The 20,723-nt window shown below is 41.1% G+C and overlaps 1 protein-coding gene across 1 annotated transcript; it reads left to right on the top strand.

Annotated features, from left to right (window-relative positions):
• Positions 1-1,705: 1,705 nt before the first annotated feature.
• Positions 1,706-19,465, top strand: LOC311128183 (basic helix-loop-helix ARNT-like protein 1). The gene is made up of 19 exons (XM_084160190.1): positions 1,706-1,788; positions 6,292-6,375; positions 9,690-9,758; positions 9,942-10,086; positions 10,621-10,641; positions 12,082-12,144; positions 12,295-12,452; positions 12,604-12,683; positions 12,819-12,911; positions 13,188-13,305; positions 13,646-13,792; positions 13,948-14,194; positions 16,967-17,073; positions 17,349-17,499; positions 17,804-17,886; positions 18,046-18,154; positions 18,335-18,428; positions 18,633-18,726; positions 18,828-19,465. The coding sequence occupies exons 3-19, from the start codon at positions 9,746-9,748 to the stop codon at positions 18,983-18,985; spliced, it is 1,881 nt and encodes a 626-aa protein (XP_084016316.1). The 5' UTR covers positions 1,706-1,788; positions 6,292-6,375; positions 9,690-9,745; the 3' UTR covers positions 18,986-19,465.
• Positions 19,466-20,723: the final 1,258 nt, after the last annotated feature.

Here is a 20,723-nt window from a genome sequence, read left to right as displayed (position 1 = left end):
CTGAATAAAGCCCTCCACAATCTCTTCTTTTTGCCCATGTTGTGTGGAATATGTGGCTGTGTGGCAGCTGCAGGTTGGGCGATAACAGCAAGGCTCTGCTTGCGAAGAGCTTTTGTAGCTGCTCCGCTTATGGGCAGGAGATGACAAGATGCCTACCCCCTTTGTGTGGCAGGGAGAGAGCCTAGGGGTATGCAGGGATAGGGTTCACATGGGGCGAATGAAAATAAATGCTTCAGTGATGCAGCAGGCCTCAAGTCAAGCTGGGACACAAGCACCTTTTCCAAGCAGCTGATACACTTTGAACTGATCTCCAGGTGCAGTATAATATGTCATCATATTCCACAGTGCAGAGATCAAAAGGAGAATCTGTGGATGTCAGTGGATACGCCAAACCAAATCTGTCATTTCTTAACAATTTCACAAGGACCACTGACCTGCCCATCTCCAATAGTCAGGCTAATTCTGCACCGGTCCGTCTGAAATGGAGACATATTTGGGGATTACCATACAAGAAGTCTACTGTAGTACCTGAGATCTGCCTAACACAATCCCCTATTATGTAAATTAAAATAGAGTATGTAAGCTTTTCTTTGACAGAAATCTCAACAAGCATAAGAAAAAGTCATATTGCAATGCATCTGAAACCATCCTAAGGGAGCATGAAACATCTCTATTGCATTGGAATAGCCTATATATTCAAATAGCGTAGTTGTTTAAGGAGACAAAGCCAGCCATATATGTGTGTAAATGTGAAATTACAACTGGCCAATCTCTTCACATGTCTATAGGTTATACTCTGCTGCCAACCTGTGGTGGAAACATGAAATAGCCCTAAAGTTAAGAAAACCACCACTCATCAACATGTTATAAAACCATGCCAGATCTTTGAATATGCATTGTTTCTCTGTTTTTGGTAACATTTACTTTCCATGTTTCATCTGGTAGATATTTGTCTCGTATGTACTTGTCTTAGAATGTGATGTGGTAAGAATGCACTGTTTGTGGCTCATATTTCAATTATGCTGTTGGTATGGCAACACATTTTACTTAGACACAGGCAGTGATGGTTCTTTATTAGATTAGATAGTTCATTACTTTCTGTTGATATTTGCTTTGAAACTACATTTAATTACAATGCTTTGGTTCATTGAAATTCTGTTTTCCAAGAATACACAAACATATTATTTCTGAATAATTGCATACTCACCAGATTGTTACAGAGTAGCATATCAAGTTATTCCTAAAGAAATAGAACAGTCATGATTAGGTCATTACTGTAACTAACTATTTCTAATAAAATGTCAAAGTAGATAGGCCTACAAGGTCATTAACAGACAGACTTCTTTGTGTTGATTGTTTGCTATGTGGTTAACATTCTTGACTTGGCACATTACAAGAGTTTCAAAGAGGAGTCCAGCAAAAAGATTCGAGTTTACTGCCCACATGTGTTGTGATACAAAATATCTTCCTGCTGACTCTATTCTATTTTGCCATTCTATTTTGCCATTGGCTGAATCGTTGCGTTATTCTGTAGCTTCCTTTGATGCTTCATGTAATTTCATTGGATATAGCCTATATTGTCTTCCCCATGTTCATTGGTCCATAAATGGAACCGAGTTATTCTATTTGCTAGAGGCTCAAAGCCTTGATCTCGAAAGCACCCAATTGGTTCAGAAACTGGGTTAGTGGTGCAACGATCATCACAGGAGGAGGAAAGTAGGTCAGTGTATTACTTCTGCCTACCGCTGTTCCTATCTGCCTCAGTACACATGTGCTGCCTTTCCACACGTAAGTAACATACTTTGTTATATGTTATGCAAAAGGCCTATAACATATTTCCTTTATTAAACATTGTGAATTTGGTATACTGTGTGCATTTCTTTACTCGTATTATGGGTCTCAATTGGCTGTCTATTGCCATTCCCGAGGAGGCGCAGTCATCGGTTTACAGTCTAACTTAAAGGCACACAGTGTCATTTAATGCAGTGAGCAAAATGCGATTTGTAGGTTTCTAACCTAATTTTAACATCTGGAATGACCGTATGTAATTTTATTTGATTGGGAGGCTATTTTTGTCTATTTGTACATTGCGTGATTTGTCTGAACTTCCCTGCCACGGCTCGGGATTCAATGAGGTCATAGCTATGTTGCATAAAACAACTAGTGACGCGCGGTTGATTACCTGTTACAATCAGTTGCCTTTTATTGGCCTATATAGTCATCCTTTAATTAACAGCAACAATGTTTCTCCTCTATATGAGCAATGCAAGGCAGGTGTTGGGCTGATATTGATACAATGTAATGAAAATATCCTGCACTGGATTCTGTTCAGTTTCAGATTATATCAAGTCAATGTGACAGTCACTGACAGATTTCTTGCCATTTGGAAACGACTTGCGGTCCATTAGGACTGTATGTTTCATTATTTAATGACCATTGTCATTAGGCCTATATGCTCGACACGTCCTAGTGCAGAATAGTCTAATAATAGCCATATATTTCTACCAAGCTCCATTGTTAGTGAAACCAAATACTATTTTGCTATAATTTGAACAAATCCCTCTGCTCATAAAAGTAAGGCTGTAAAAAAAAATCAATATTTGTGAAAGTTATGTTGGTCTATTCATTTAGCAGACAAGAGCGACTTACAGTTAGTGAGTGCATACATAATTTTTCATATTGGCCTCCCGTGGGAATCGACCCCACAACCCTGGCGTTGCAAACGCCATGCTCTACCAACTGAGCTATATCCCTGCCGGCCATTCCCTCCCCTACCCTGGGCCAATTGTGGGCCGTCCCATGGGTCTCCCGGTCGCGGCTGGCTACAGAGCCTGGATTTGAGCCAAGGGGAGTATTCCTTACTTTGAACACTCGGGAGTATTCCTTACTAACAAATGGCTACAGGGATTGCACATTCCAACGCTCACTTTTAAAAGGACATTACTCTTCAGGCTATTCTTAAAATCTGAAACAGCTATTCCTGAAAAAGTTAACAAGTGTATCAGTAATGTAACAGTAATAACATAGATGATGCTACATGGTTTTAATTTTACATAATATGACATGAAGGTAAATAGAGGTCAGTGGGGTAAGAGAAAATTAAATTGTGATTGCGTTGTCTTTACTAACTCATTGATGGACAGTAGTAGGCTATAAGACAGGTCATGTTTTTGTTTTATGAAATATTTACCTGTCAGTACTGCACATTAACACGGGAAAGTGGATTCTATTGGCTACTTCATAACATTTAGGTAATCATCCTTTACTTAAGCCAGTTGCATCATGTCGCATTATGTGTGGTGCTCGGTTGCTTCCACTGGAGCTGTGTAACTCACAGTAGCTTTTATGTTGGGTCCCAAATTACCCACTTCTTGATTTTTCACTTCTATTCTGAAGTCTCTGTCTTTCTTTCTTCATGTTGCCTTCATCCCAATAGCCAACATTAGGTTTCAAGGGAGGGATTCAACAGAAAACATGGCATCAAATTTGAACACACTCCTATATATATATTTTTTTTTTATTTGACCTGACCATATCTACCTGCCCTGCCAGTATGATGCTCCTCTCAGTGTTTTCACTGAGCTTTCTCTGAGCCTACAGTAGCTCTCAAAGAATATGCAAAGAAATTCAAGCTGCTTTATGTCAGTCAGGAATATTGTAAAACATGCTTAAAGCCAACAGCAAATTTGCAAAAAGAGCAGCATATGCCGAGGGAGAAGAAAGGAGAAATCTGACCTTGAAATTCTATACAATGGAGTGGTTTTATTTGCCCCCCCCCCCCCAAGTTTTCTGAGCATAAAAATGTATATATATATATATATATATATATATATATATATATATATATATATATATATATATATATACAGTGCCTTCGGAAAGTATTCAGACCCCTTGACTTTTTCCACATTTTGTTACATTACAGCCTTATTCTAAAATGGATTAAATAAAACCAATTCCTCAGCAATCTACAGAAATACCTTATTTACATAAGTATTCAGCCCCTTAGCTATGAGACTCGAAATTGAGCTCAGATGCATCCTGTTTCCACTGCTCATCCTTGAACTCTCCATCACGTCTGGAGGAAACTTGGCACCATCCCTACGGTGAAGCATGGTGGTGGCAGCATCATACTGTGGGGATGTTTTTCAGCGACAGGTACTGGGAGACTAGTCAGGATCGAGGCAAAGATGAATGGAGCAAAGTACAGAGAGATCCTTGATGAAAACCTGCTCCAGAGCGCTCAAGACCTCAGACTGGGGCGACGGTTCACCTTCCAACAGGACAACGACCCTAAGCACACAGTCAAGACAACGCAGGAGTGGCTTCGGGACAAGTCTCTGAATGTCCTTGAGTGGCCCACCCAGAGCCTGGACTTGAACCCGATCAAACATCTCTGGAGAGACCTGAAAATAGCTGTGCAGCAACACTCCCCATCCAACCTGACAGAGCTTGAGAGGATCTGCAGAGAAGAATGGGAGAAACTCCCCAAATACATGTGTGCCAGGCTTGTAGCGTGTGATATTTCAGTTTTTTTTTTAAATAAATTTGAAAACATTCGTCATGATGGGGTATTGTGTGTAGATTGATGAGGGAAAAACAATTTAATCAATTTTAGAATAAGGCCGTAACGTAACAGAATGTGGAAAAAGTCAAGAGGTCTGAATACTTTCCGAAGGCACTGTATATATATATATATATATATATATATATATACAGTCCAGTCAAAAGTTTGAGAGAATGCCAAGAGTGTGCAAAGCTGTCATCAAGGCAAAGGGTGGCTACTTTGAAGAATCTCAAATATAAAATATAGTTTGATGTTTAAGACTTTTTTGGTTACTACATGATTCCATATGTGTTATTCCATAGTTTTGATGTCTCCACTATTATTCTACAATGTAGAAAATAGTAAAAATAACGAAAAACCCATGAATTAGTAGGTTTGTCCAAACTTTTGACTGGTACTGTATATATATATATATATATATATATATATAATTTTATCTTTCATTGTTGGACATGAAATACTGTAAAAATCATCTCCAAGTGATTTCAATTGAGGAAATCTGTTCCCAAGTATTCCCACGCATAATAGAGAGAGCAGTTTGATATGATTATGTTTTAGTCAAATATTATATGTGTTTGGGCTTCTTGCGTTGAGATTTGCAGTCTACAAATTATTTGTAGCTTAAATATGTTCCGGCCCCCGAACAGCCGCTCAAGAAAAAATTGTCCAATCATTTGAGCATTAGCTTTTCTCAACCAATAATAGAGTAATAATACAGTAATAATAATTCACAAAGTCAAAGGATGACACGAGCGTAGTAGGCTAGGTAGTGCTATAGCTGCCACCTAAGCCTAGAGCTGACCGGTCAGAAATGTTGTATTTTGTTAGACTATTGTGAATGGTTGTCCAGCTGTCTGCTTTGTCCATTCCCTGAGGCACACACAGTGCTCGTTAATCTCTGTTGCTGATTTTCTTTAACCCAAAATGGTCTCACTCCCCTTGAGTTGTGCATGTGTTTTGTCCATTCTGCTGACATGCTTGTTATTTTCCTCTGGAGTTGTTTATGAGCGTAGCTGAGCGTAGCTATAGTTTGGATTTTTCTGACTCAGAACACTTGAAGGTGTAAACATTCCAAATTAAAAGAAGGCATTGCTCTTATCCATGTACTCCAATGATGATATGAGTAGGAAGGTTAAAAGTCGAAACAGAAAGTTGTTCTGTTTATGGTGCGGATAAGTGTGCATTTGTGTCACTGACCTATAAATAAGGGGTGTGTGTGTGGAGCAATTAGAGCACATGCTAAAAGAAGTGGTCTCTTTTGTATACATTTCCCCAAAGAGCCGTGATAGTATGGTAAACATAAAGATAAATAGGCCTAGCTGTTCTGTGCCTAATTACAGGAATTACATCAGGTACTGGGCTGTCTGTTGTCCATATTTTACTGTGTGACATTCAAAATGTAGTACTTTGTGCAGAACTACTGCAGTATGATTAGTCTTATAGGCATGAGATATTGCATGGCAGTGATTATGATCCCATTGCTAATACTACCCTGTTGGGGCTAGACATAGAGGAGAATCTCCTCTGGACATCTCCTCTACTCACACTATCTCCAGATCACCTCCCATCTGTCGCCCATCTAAGCTTTCTGAACAAGCACTTAATCAGAGCACCACTCGCTGTTACTACATAGGCCTAGATGAGTCGCCACTCCCGGCTGGCCAGTGTGTTTTACACTGTGACCTGACCTCTTGTCCTATCTGATCCCTCTCTCTCCTCTCTAGGTACTGTGCCTGTCATTGCATCTGTGAGAAAAAGCCCAGCTCTGACATAAGGAAGCCAGGCCACTTCCTTCACCACCCATCCAGGTATGTGGACACACATGGTTCTGTGTGATTTCATAAGAATTGACAGCTGCTCTGAAATGAGTTCACAACCTTTGTTTGAAGTGAATCACCAATGACATTTGTGACGCACAGCTTCCTGCTGTTTCACTTCAAAATGCCCACATGAGCAGTTGGCGGGGAGAACAGTTAGGGATGAATTAAGTTATGAGCACAGTCAGTCAGTCATACATAAGCACAGTCATGTGTGAGGGAGATCTTCTCACCCACAATTCCCAGCTATATTGTTTTCTTGCATCTTATTAACTTGAACTGGAGTCTTATTTCTGATTTTTTAACATGGCCTCTAACCATCTATTCCACCAACGCTTTAACATCTCCTTCTGTCTATCTTTCTAGCGTGGCTCTTAGAATGCTCTGTTCTGAGTAAAGGAGCATACTGAGAAACGGACAGCTTGACTTACATAGCACACATAGGCCATGTCATTACATGAGCCAAGCCTGAGCTTTCCAGAAAGGCACGCAACAGACTGGAATTACAGACAGCCTTACAGCGCTATGATAATGCTGCTGAGCGCACAGTACACTCTGTTTCATTTGACCGTGACAGAAGTATGGGATCACGTCAGGGGAGTGGCTTAAATAGGAACACATTTAGAACAGTGACATAGCATTAAGAACATTATGAAAGGGAGAAGTTCTTGCATGGCAGACAGTATCACAGTGCTGTGTAAGCTAACCATGCGTATCCAGCTGAGCTGACATACTGTAGTTTCATCCTGACCCTGTTACCAGTGGTTCTGCTTCTTCCCTGCTTCTCCTCATCTGATCAAGGTTTTTATTTCCGCACAGCTTAAATATAAACCTTTTTGTCACTTAGATACCATAGAGGTCATGTGCATGAAAACATTAGAAATGATCAGAATCCACCTTAGTGATCTTGTAGTGTTGTAAAATGGATAGTGTTGAGTGTTACTGAATATTATGTGAATGTCATGGAGATGGTAAAATTATACACAAGTATTTTCATTAGACTTTGATGAGTGATGGTGTGAGGAGAGGTGTGACCTGCATGCTGTCAGTGGGTTCTGTGTAGCGGAAAAGGTTCCCTAATTGGCAAGCGTTCAAGAAGGTCCTGCTCCACTGTATCCGGGCAACCAGAGATGTGTTACAACTAGCTAAGCTGACCTTAAAGCAGGGTTTCCTTTTTCTCCTTTTGTGTTTGAGTATACACTAAGTATGCCCTCAGAACAGCCTCAGTTCATTAGGGCATGGACTCCACAAGGTGTAGAAAGCATTCCACAGGGATGCTAGCCCATGTTTACTCCAATGCTTACCACAGTTGGCTGGATGTCGTTTGGGTGGTGGACCATTCTTGATACACACAGGAAACTGCGTGGAAAACCCAGCAGCGTTGCAGTTGTTGACACAAACTGGTGCGCCTGGCACCTACTACCATACCCCGTTCAAAGGCACTTACATATTCTGTCTTGACCATTCACCTTCTGAATGGCACACATACACAATCCATGTCTCAATTGTCTCAAGGCTTAAAAATCTCCTCACCTTCATCTACACTGATTGAAGTGGAATTAACAAGTGACACCAATAAGGGCTAACAAGTGACAATCAATCATAGCTTTCACCTGGATTCACCTGGTCAGTCAATGTAATGAAAATAGCAGGTGTTATTAATGTCTTGTACACTCAGTGTAGGTGTTTTAGCCTTCCTTTGGCTTATGTGACAAATGAACATTTACAAAAAGGCTTATTCTCAGGAGTATTGTTGTATGCAGCTTACAAAAAAACATGTAAAAAAAACATTGCAAACACACAGTGATGAATGGTATAGAAGCAAGTCCTCTTTGCCCGGTGGATTACATAGTCAGCTTGGATGTCTGTTGTGACATATACCAGAGTGAGGGGTCAGGTTGTAGTGTAGTTGACTATGGTGACGGTGACAATAACAAAGTTCCTGGCTGCAGGCAAGAAATTATGGGGTGTAATTAAGGTTTTGTTCGATGTAATCACGCTCTGAAACTGTCACATCATACGGAGAGTGGAAAAGAGCTGGGGAAAAATAGGTCAGTGGAGAATCAAATTACAACGAGAAGACTTTCAGGCACAGTGGAGCAGAGCATTAGTTCTGGTCTGATTACAGGAGCAGGACAAGGCACAGTGACCTGAGGTGGCTGTGCTTTTTAAGGTATTTTTGTGCAACCTGGTCACAGAGCATTCCGTATTATTATGTACGTAAATCCATGACACTCCAATTAGTATGATATGTTAAGTTCCATATGGTATGAATTAATTTGTGGATGTCCATCACCCATTTCGTATGATATGTTACGAATTACAATTCGTATTATATGTTACGAATTAGCAAAATGTATAATATGTTACAAATTTGCTAAACATACAATATGTTACGAATTTGAAAAAGGCATGATATGTTACGAATTCTAGCAAGGTGGCTAGGTAGCTAACGTTAGCTAGCTGGCTAACGTTAGCTAGGCTAGGGGTTATGGTTCAGTTTAGGGTTAAGTTTAGGAGTTAGGTTAAGGTTAGGGTTAGGGGAAGGGTTAGCTAACATGTAAGTAGTTGCGAAGTAGCTAAAAAGTAGTAAGTAGTTGCTAATTAGATAAAATGTTGAAGTTGTCCGTGATGAGATTCGAACTCGCAACCATTGGGTTGCTAGACGTTCGCATTAGACGTTCGCTTTATACTTTCGTTAGGAAAAGGCCATATTACTGGTTGGATTATATAAACAGTGATCAATGCAGATATGGGTTCTTTATGAAATGTGACCCCTCCTGACAATCTGTCTTCCTCGGTAACATTGTCATTGTTTTATCTGAATTAGCCTTTTATATTAAGGACTAATCTCACTAAATTATGTCTCTGACTGACACCTAGGTTTTTGTAGCATATGCTACATTATGTTATGAACACTATTCCAAAGCATCCGTTTTTAGTAACCCAAGGTTTTCATTGACGACAAAATAATTCTGGTTCATTGTTGCTGGAGGTCAAGTGAATTATGCTTCTCAAAGACACTCTTGATTGTTGCCTAAGGGAGAGAGAGAGGCTTGAGCCTCAGCTATAGCTTTCACCTTATGTAAGACCTTATCATTTCAATCTCAAACCATAGAGATATGAATCGGTCCTCTTACATCACCTTTACTGAGTGGGCCATCTACAGTATACATCAGCACAAAGTCCAGGTTGTACGGCAGCTGCTCAGGTTCAGAGGGCTTTGTTATATGATGCTGCTGTGGTGTCCTCATGCCTTGGGTATATAAAGAGGACGTCTGACTCTTCGCTGAATTGCCTTTCAGATCTGGTTCACTGCTAGAAAGAAACCGAGTGAGATGTTTTGAGGATAACTGGCCTTATGAATATTTGTGGTGAGTGTCACACCTTCTTTAAAACAACCACAGTTAATTTCACTTTTTGATCAATTGTCTTTGTCTAGGAATTGAGATTTTTACGTCTATAGTGTCCTTTCATAGAAGTCGCTTTCACGTCAACTGACCTTTTATTGTGTGTTATGGAGTAAGTGCTGAAATCATTGTGTTTTCTCTCTATAGATGATCTAATGGCAGACCAAAGAATGGACATTTCCTCCACGATGAACGAGTTCATGTCTCCTGGCTCCACTGATCTAATCAGCTCGATCGGCACACCCGGCATGGACTACACACGCAAGAGAAAAAGCAGCACCACAGATTACCAGTAAGCCTGACTCCTATACTGCTTATAGACTTTGTTCTACTTGCCACCTGAAGATAGTGCATGTGCCAATCATCTTTATTATATTTCTATATTTCTTAAATCCATTCTTTTCCTTTTAGATTTGTGTGTATTGTTGTGAATTATTAGATACAACTGCACTGTTGGAGCTAGGAACACACGCATATCGCTACACCCGCAATAACATCTGCTAAATATGTTTATGTGACCAATACAATTTGATTTCATTTGATATTCATGTCATGTTAGGTCTGGTTTAGTGTGATCACATTTTTCAGTTTTTCATTTATGCCATTTTGTGACAGATTTGTATGTTTGCATGCAGCTTTTTGATGAACTATATGGAAATATCTTCTTACTGTGTGTCAAAGGTTTCCACTTAAAGTTGACAAGATAACTACCTACCTAGAAATTAACAACCAATTAGGAACAAATGGTAGCATAACCTTGATTTAGATTAGAATAATCAGTATACTTAATTTGAATTGTAATATACAAACTTCCGTGCTTTCACAGAATTGATGGATTTTCTTTTGAGTAAGTATCAAATCAAATTATTTTACATTTTAGTCATTTAGCAGACACTCTTATCCAGAGCGACTTAAAGTTAGTGAGTGCATACATTATTATTTTATATATTTTTATTTTTCATACTGGCCCCCCATGGGAATCGAACCCACAACCCTGGCGTTGCAAACGCCATGCTCTACCAACTGAGCTACATCCCTGCCGGCCATTCCCTCCCCTACCCTGGACGACGCTGGGCCAATTGTGCGCCGCCCCATAGGTCTCCCGGTCGCGGCCGGCTACGACAGAGTGGCACAGCTAGCACTGCGATGCAGTGCCTTAGACCACTGTGCCACTCAAATTATGAATGTTCAAGTACATTTGTAGTAGAGGAGCCAATCACATGTCTGATTAGTTGGCCCTCTGTGATCCTTGTTTGGTCGGGATTGGCCTGCAAATTGAGGTTAGACACTAATGTGTTCCCCATATCAGGTAGAGAAAAAACGAAATTTTTTATTGTGTATTGTGAAATTCCTCATCCCCAACTTAGGTCAATCAAAATGAATGTGTTATTATAATCAGTACCCTGAGAGTGACCGGTCAGTTAGTATGTACTGTATGGATCGCTGTGAATATGGGAGAGCCAGTCATGCTATAGTGTAGATTTTAATAGCTAGAATTAGGGTAAGCATCAAAGCATGAAGGGGTGCTACAGTAACAATCTTGAAGCAACAAGACTGTATTACAGTTGTGTTCAAAAATGTATTTGCTGGTATTTAGTTTGATGACAGGCCTTAATTTAATAGAGAGTGCACCCTGATTTGATGTATGATGGATGATACATTATATTGTTGTCTTTGTAACTCATTCACTAAAGGCACAGATTTGTTTTTACCTGCTTTAGTGAGACTTAAGCCAACAACTCTGTGGGAATACCTTTGGGTCAATTTTGTAGAGCCAATCATATTTTAAATAATCTTTATTTGAGGCTGTTGAATGCTATTATAGTATGGAGTGAACAAGTCTTGTAGTGGCACAGGATATGTAATGGGTCATGACTTCATTTCTCTTTTGTGGTTTGTGAAAGGACAGTAGGGCTGAGTGGGATGACAGAGTAGATGTTCAGCTGTGAACAATATCAGAGGTATTAGTGGCACAAGGTCTTTCGCCTTAATCCACACAAGAATGGTCTCAAAGAAACCTTGTTCATAATTTTGTATTAACGTTTCTATAAACTATTCATATAGCTTTGGTAGAAGCTAATAGCTTGCATTAGTAATGTTGATGTTTCATGTCAATCAAAGGCTCTCCATGTTTTTTTAATTATTAAAAATTCAAATGACTTCTCACTTTAGTGTTTTGCTTTATTCATAATTACATTGCATACTGTATTATCATTATTAAATAGTTGTTGTAAAATAATTGTTTTACTATATTTCTTTGTACTAATGTTATTGCTTCTCCTCAAAGGGATAGCATGGACACAGACAATGATAGACTTGGTGATCATCAAGGCCGGATTAAAAATGCCAGGTAACCAAATGTTCCTATCTTCCATAGGATGACATAAAAATATTTGTGTTTATATTAGAGATTAGTCTTGTTTCTGTAAATACAGGCAGACTATGGATGTGTTGATTCGTTTGTCTGTGTTAAATGCTCTTTGTATTGCTTGGATGGCAGGGAGGCCCACAGTCAGATTGAGAAGAGACGCAGGGACAAGATGAACAGCTTCATAGATGAGCTGGCCGCACTAGTGCCTACCTGCAACGCTATGTCCCGTAAACTGGACAAACTAACGGTCCTGCGCATGGCTGTCCAGCACATGAAGACCTTAAGAGGTGAGGCGAGAAGGATTTTAGTAGGACTGCTGCCAGAACAGTGCAATGATGACAACCACCACCATGCAGCTGATCAATAAAGAGAAATACAATAAATAAAAATTACATATTGATCCGGTTGTGTTACATATGAGCTTTTTCTGACTCACAGGTGCCGCTAACCCCTACACTGAAGCTAACTACAAACCAGCCTTCCTGTCAGACGACGAACTGAAGCACTTAATACTGAGGGTGGGTGTCCTTACTTCCATAGACTGTATGGTGTCCTCCGAGTGCGTTTCATGATGAGTATGCATGTGTGACTCAGTATTTATCTTTCTCTCTTCTTCTCTCTCTCATCTCTCCCTCTCCCTCTCCTCTCCACAGGCATCTGATGGCTTTCTGTTTGTTGTTGGCTGCGATCGAGGGAAGATACTGTTTGTTTCAGAGTCAGTCTACAAAATCCTAAACTACAGCCAAGTACGTCCTCTCCAATATGTTGCAGTTTTTTCCATTATCCAGAATGACTTACAGTTAGTGCATTCATCTTAAGATAAGTAGCTAAGACAACTACATATCAGTCAGTACATTTTCCCACAATAAAGTAGCTATCAGCGAAGTCGGTGCTAGTTGGAAAAAGTCAAGTACAAGTGTTAGTTCACGAAAGGCAAGGGTGTTAGTTATTTTGTATTTTTTTTATGGCGTCATTTATGTAACATGGACTTATCTTACAGTACTCTCTCCCTCTCTGTGCAGAATGACCTGATTGGCCAGAGCCTGTTTGATTACCTGCATCCTAAAGACATTGCCAAAGTCAAGGAGCAGCTGTCCTCGTCGGACACGGCGCCGCGGGAGCGCCTCATCGATTCCAAAAGTAATGCACCCTGGCCTCTAGTTACCCCTACACAGCTAGCACAGTGACACACCCCTCAATGTATCCCCCTGTACCGTGTGCTCCTCAGCATTTAAATGTCAGAAGCTAAATGTAGGGTAGTGCTATTTTTATATCAAGACACGCTGGATTTAGGGTAAATATAAACAGTCAAACAATTTCTGTAAATTCAACCAATTTTTTGTAATAGCAAAAAATTATGTATTGTAGCTTTATTTGCCAGAGTAGGACTTGATGCAGTATATATTTATAAAGGATCATGGGTGATACTGTTCCTGTCGTTGCAGCATAGGTTAAATGCTATATTGTGTCTGGTCCCCAGCTGGCCTTCCAGTAAAGACAGACATCACCCCCGGCCCATCCAGACTCTGCTCTGGAGCCAGGCGATCCTTCTGCAGGATGAAGTGCAATCGGCCCCTCATCAAAATGGAGGACAAGGACTTTCCTTCCACCTGCTCCAAGAAAAAAGGTACCTGTCTTTTCCTTAAATTTTTCATCTCCTGTGATTCATTTTAGTTAACAGTTCATTTGGTTTCGTACCAATAGACTACCTACTCATTGATGTCAGTGACAGCTCCAGAGTAGGGCTAGATGATGATGAGGATCTATTCCCTGTATCCGCAGCTGACCGTAAGAGCTTCTGCACAATACACAGTACTGGCTACCTGAAGAGCTGGCCGCCCACCAAGATGGGTCTGGATGACGACAATGAACCAGACAACGAGGGCTGCAACCTCAGTTGCCTGGTGGCCATTGGACGGCTGCATCCCCACATTGTCCCTCAGCCAATGAACAATGAGATCCGTGTCAAGCCCACTGAGTATGTCTCGCGCCATGCCATCGACGGGAAGTTTGTCTTTGTCGATCAGAGGTGAGAGATTTTTTAGGGCATGGATGCAGTCATACAAACATGTAGCAAAGGAGGTACCAGTTGGCCGCTACACAGTGATGTCCTGACACCTGGCTGGACCTTGTGGGCAGTCCAGAGCTGGATTTACTGTAGAGTGACAGCTTGTGTGTGAGTGAGGTGATGTCCAAATATAGCATCAGTAAAATGTTCCAGATGGAGGTGTAATGGAGGCCCAGAGGGCAGACAGGATTCAGAGTAGATATGTTGACAACAAATACTCCACTGCCCCCTGACAAAACAATCCCATAACCTCGCCATGTCACTGATACTGTTTGGTACACTAGGAAGTTCTAGATAATGTCACAGGGTGCTATGTGATTGTCATAGGGCTGGGCAATATGGACAAAATATCATATCATTACAAAAAAAAAAACAATGACGGTATTTGATGTTTTTGAATAATAAAAGTTCTAAATATGCTTTCTGAGTAATTCATGACCCTAGGATGGAAACACATAAATTATAAGTGATTTCAATGGGGCTTTCTCCATTTATACTGTTCAATCCAACTCCAAACAAAAATCATTTTCAGCATTTTCATCCATTTCTGCATTTCCTGCACTTTTATGATAATTTCCACACTGTGACACGCAGCATGATCTGGGCAAAAAAATCTAGGCCTAGTTAATTGTACTGTTAGAATCATGGAAATATAATGATTATTCTAATTCTATAGTTGGTATATAGTGGGCAGAACCTTGAATACATTGTTGTTTGACATGACAACAAATTAATAAGCCAGTGAGGAATTATCGATAGGTTAAGAACCAAAGTTTTCATCAGTGTTTCCAGGTGACTCTAATTAGATGTTACATGACATGTTTTCATACTTCATGTAGCTAGCTAGCTAGCCAACATATTATTTACCATCCCACTGCTACTGTTCTAGATGACTGTTGGGAATATACTAGTAGACAAGGCAGTGGTTTTGGTTGGGCACTTGGAAAGCTTGCTGATGAGAGTGGTTTGAGGGAGTTGGAGGTTGGCCCTTCTGTGGTGATAGGGGATGTTCCTCCATGGTTACTCCCAGATCCTGTTGTTGATCTAACCTTGGTAGAGAAAAGGAAAGATTGGTCAGAAGTCAGTGATATAGGGAAACTGGTTGACAATTACATTGGTAGAAGTTTTTATGCATTTTTACCGCTTTTCACAGGTGGATCCAAGGACCCAGATAGTGGGCGCACAGGAGCAGGCGTTTACGTTCCTGAATTTGATGTGCAGATATGTAGAAGACTAACAGATTAACTGTCAGTATACTCAGTTGAACTGTTGGCGATAGTAGTTGCCCTCCAGAGGGTGGAGGACGTACAACCTGTCAGAATTATAGTGTGCTCAGATTCCCTATCTGTACTGAATAGTTAATCATCTGGAAAATCTAATAGGAGTGACCTTCTATTGGAGGTATTCATGTTATTATGGAGAATTGAGAGACTGGGTGTAGTAGTGAGATTCTGCTGGGTCCCAGCACATTTGGGTGTGGAAGGAAATTACATTGTAGACCAGTTAGCCAAAAGAGCTTTAAATTGAGATATAATTGATATTAATGTTCCACTGGGTAGAGGTGAGGCCAAATGTAAGATCAGAGCCATTTTGATAGATGTGTGGTAGAAGGGATGGGACTCTGAGCCCAAGGGCCGGCATTTATATGCCTTTCAAAGAAAGGTCGGTGGACCAAGTTTCAAAGGTCAGATTAGGAAGGAAGAGGTGGTGTTTGCTCGATTGTGCCTATGACATTGTACATCGAACTCGTCTACATCTGGTTGACAAGCATGTGAATGGTTTGTGTCTGGAGTGTATGGTCGATGAAACGGTGGAGCATGTGTTGTTATATTGTTGTAAGTATATTGAAGAGAGGGTTATTGAGGTTGGATGGGGTTGGAAGGGATTTGGGGGAGGGTCTATTAGAAGTTAGTAGGGTTCTTTTTTATTTTCTCAGAAGTACTGAGTTAGGTAGGAGGATTTAGAAATGTGGAGCTAATGTTGTAAACCGTGATTGACCACACACTCCAGCATAGTAGGTGGCGGCATCCACCTTTAACGTTTGTTTGCGGAACGCCATTATATCATAGAAGGAGAAGCCAACATATATTCATACTTCACCTATTCCTCTCTGATAACATACCGTTGCACAAACATGCTTATCTTGGCTTACACCGGCACTGGTACCAGGCGGTGTTAGCTAACTAGCTAAGTTTGCTCTGACTCTTAGTACATTTAGCTAGCTAGCCACTAGCCAGCTAACTAGCGATAAGCATTAACAGCTAACACAAATTATTTTAGCAACACCTTGCTAAGAAAAGAAAAACTAGCAAACAGTAGTTTGCAGACAGCAAGATACACAAACAAATTGAGTAAATATAGAACGCTTGTGGAAAGTAGCATGTCACCAACATTGTTGCATCCATCTGACCATGCGGAGTGAAAAACAGACATTATACGCACCAGAGTTGCGTATTACATTTAACAAACCAAACATTGAAATACCGTTATAGAAGTTAAAGTAAAAACTCAAACCGGTCCGTGCATCAATACCGGTATATATTCAAATATGGTATACCGCCCAGCCCTAGAATGTCATGGCATTGGTTATGATCAAACAAGCAAAGCAGGGGGGAGAATATTATTTTATTTGTATACAATAAAAAAGATGTGGGCTTCTCTTAAAGATGTCCTAAATACCACCGGCCTGCATTGATAGTCAGGACTTGTGATTAATACTGTTCTCTTTTGTAGGGCCACTGCCATTTTGGCTTATCTACCCCAAGAGTTGCTGGGTACTTCGTTTTATGAGTACTTTCATCAAGATGACATTGGGCACCTTGCAGAATGTCATAGACAAGGTATGTATCAGATTGAACAAGGACACCAATATAACACCAAAGAGCAAAGTATTAGACTCAGTGATACATCCCTGAGTCTTAGGCCTTACATGAGTAATTTTGTAATGGCTGGTAATTTTGTCATAAAAAAATGATTGCGCTAAGCCTGTGGCGAGTAGACTGTGATATGAATGAATCTAGAACCGGCAGGCTACCATTTGGCATGTCACAGAGGTCAAGTGTGCAGATATCATGCCTTATTGAGCTCACCCCCTGGCTGCCGGCTCTGTTCTCAGTGCTCCAGATGAGGGAGAAGATCAATACAAACTGCTACAAGTTCAAAATAAAAGACGGCTCCTTTATCACGCTGAGGAGTCGCTGGTTCAGTTTTATGAACCCTTGGACCAAAGAGGTGGAGTACATTGTCTCCACCAACACTGTTGTCTGGTAAGTAGCTACACACATCTGTTTCTGCTAGGACTTTCTTCCATAGCCTTCATTTAACTAGTCAATGCATAATATTACACTGTATTCATTTTATTAGGGTCATATAAATGTAAGATTTCATACAGCTGATTTACATTTACAATGCATTATTGGAACACTTGCATCTTTATTACTGTGTCTTTCTACAGCTGTAGGGCTATCTATGCAATGGATGTTAATAAACTGCCCAATGAGGTGTGAAGTGACGAGCATGCTCAGTGATGATGCTCACTCTCTCTTCTCTCTCGCTTTCATTGTCTCACAGCGGCAGTGTGCCTGAAGGATCTGATGGCATCTATCCTCAGCTAGCCGCCTCCCCCCAGAGCATGGACAGTGTACTCACAGACGGTAAGCCTTCCCTCCTGTGCTCTCACGAAGCAGTTCACCTGCTTGGATGAAGTGTGACTGTACTTTGATAAGTTGACATAAATTTTTTTGTGCCTGGCATGACTAAGTAATTGTTTTGTTTCGGAAATGTGACTGAGCTTTTGCGTTTGTTGGTTGCAGGAACCGGGAAGCGGGCCCTTCAGACCGTGCCTGGCATCCCCGGTGGCACAAGGGCAGGGGCGGGCAAGATCGGCCGGATGATCGCAGAGGAGGTGATGGAGATCCAGAGGTGAGAGGAACCATGTGGATTGTGTTTTGATTGTATTGTCAAACAGAAACTGACATGTCTGTATGGTCATAACCATACCATGATCATTGACCCCCAGTGCATAATGGAAACGTCTGTGTGTGACTGAGACTGTATGGGGCTGTGTCCTGCTGTTTTTACCCTGTATTTTTACTCTTCCAGGATAAGAGGCTCCTCGCCCTCCAGCTGTGGCTCTAGTCCTCACAACTTCACCAGCACTCCACCCCCAGACATGTCGTCCCCAGGGGGAAAGAAGGTAAGAGCTCCCACCTGTCCTTCCCACTCTCCTCCACCTCAACCCCTCCCATCTGGGAGGAAGTCTCCTATTCACTCCACTGCTCATCCATGTGAAGTCAGTAATGAGCACATCGGGTGGATATCTTTAGTGTCTGTTGGTGGCTCATACTTGAGGATGCAATGGTGATTCCTTAATGTCAATTCTATCTTGATTCTTTCACAGATACAAAACAGTGGAACTCCAGAACATCCCTCAGCAGGGATGATACCGGGACCAGACTCCATAGGCTATCCATACTCCAACAACTCCAATCTAAGTATGTATTTTTCCCCGCTCTGAACTCTAATCTCGATTACAGTTAATGAAACTATCCACATAAAATCTTAAATATGTAACCCCTGTCCTTACCCTGTTTAGGTGATAATGCTCACATTGGCATTGACATCATGGATGAGCCAGGCTCCAGCAGCCCGAGTAATGACGAGGCAGCCATGGCTGTGATCATGAGCCTCCTGGAGGCAGACGCAGGGCTGGGAGGCCCAGTGGACTTCAGTGACCTGCCCTGGCCACTGTGAGGACTGTCAGGCTTAGGCAAGGCCTCCTAAATGGGATGAACATGGTGGAGTAAGGGCTGGGTGTTACAGTATTCACATTGTGTCAGTTTGTGACCAGTACCAGAGAGCCATATCAACAGGGCTAATGCAACTGTAGCCTCACAGTAAGGTTGAATGCAGGCGGGCCCTGAAAAGGAAGGAATACTAGGCCTGGGATCGGCCATGGTGTACAGTCCGCCTCAGTGTGGTTTGGGAAAGTGAAACTGCCTCATTACTCCTGTAGTATTATTGTACCAGTTATCTGGGTTTTTCTATGTCCATTCACCCTCACAGGCATTGAACCCAGCTCTTTTATAATGGCATTAGTCTGTTTTTGTGTGTTTTCACAGAAAATTGTATCATACATGTTTATTCTATCATGAGAATAATTTTATCTAAATATATGTACGTTAAAGTGTATTGTATCAGCAGTGAATTATTTTTAAAAGAAAACTTCCTCAATTGTTTATCTCCATTTTTGAAAATACGAAACAGGGCAGTATGTAGCCATCAAGTTACCATCCCGTGGCATATCACTGCTAAATCAGCTGTAGGGATTTTACGTTGTTGCTACAACGTGGAAATCCAAGGTGCTACAATATGTTGTGTGGGAATACAGTGAGTAATCTGTTTGCTTGCCAACAATAGATGAAACGTAACAAAATCAGAGACTAGTTCCTGTGCCAGAGTTGCTAGGAGACTGGTTGGTATTGTCCACACGACTTGTGATGTTTGCATATTGTGGGGGCACACCATTTCTCATCACCCACTCACCTTCCTGGACCATCACAGCCAGAGGCGTCCACCCCCACACAGGATGTGCTTTACTACTGAACCCCGGTAAATATTATGGTTCCCTAGCAACAGGCAGACTATCCAAATTACCCATAAAAGGAAAACTTTCCTCCTGATCTGAAATCAGGTCAACTCAAACCACATAATTGCAGGCTAGGTATTGCACATGTATTAGGCTACTTTTTCAACTTTCAGTTTGAAAGTCTAAGGGCTCTATTCAAATCTGTATCGCTGAAGCGTTACAGATCGCGCGATAGAAATGTAAAGGTAATTTAATTGAGCCAACGTATGCAGCGTTTACCATGAATTCAGTGTCCGCTAATGCAGGAACATTTCCTTTAAATTTCAATCACGCTGTAAAGATGAACTTCCACGATACGGATTGAATAGAGCCCTAGGTTAGGAAGTCAAGTCTCTGAAATGATAAACAAATGGTTTAAAAATAACCTCTACGTCAGGGATCATCATCTAGACTCAGACGCCAGTTTGGTAACCCTGCTCTACGTATAGGGATAAGAAGGTGAAAGTAACACCACTTTCAACTCAAGTGCTATTAATGGTTAATAAGCATAATGATAGCAATAAAAACTCCATACAATGTAGTGATTTTAATGTATTTATGTCATGCTGAATATCCAGGGAGCACAGAGCACAGCATCCCATTACCAATCCTATGACGTCAACCAACCCAACCGTTACATGTTTCAAAGGATATCTGAGGGGAATTCAACAGTATTTTCCACTGAGTGGCGATGAAATCAAAGGCTTTGCCCCATTCCCCAAACAGTTACAGTATTCACTAGTCTTGCCATCCAGGAAGTATGCCCAGAACCGCACGTGAAATAAAAGGGGGAGAACACAGTAACACCACACAGTGCACTGCCCAAACTCATCAAATGAGGTACAATAACCATTGTAAATAATA

This window comes from Coregonus lavaretus, assembly GCF_964263955.1.
Source record: "Coregonus lavaretus genome assembly, chromosome: 4".
Classification (NCBI taxonomy): Eukaryota; Metazoa; Chordata; class Actinopteri; order Salmoniformes; family Salmonidae; genus Coregonus; species Coregonus lavaretus.
The sequence above is the reverse complement of the archived record's forward strand: the minus strand, read 5'-3'. Positions and strand labels throughout refer to the sequence as shown.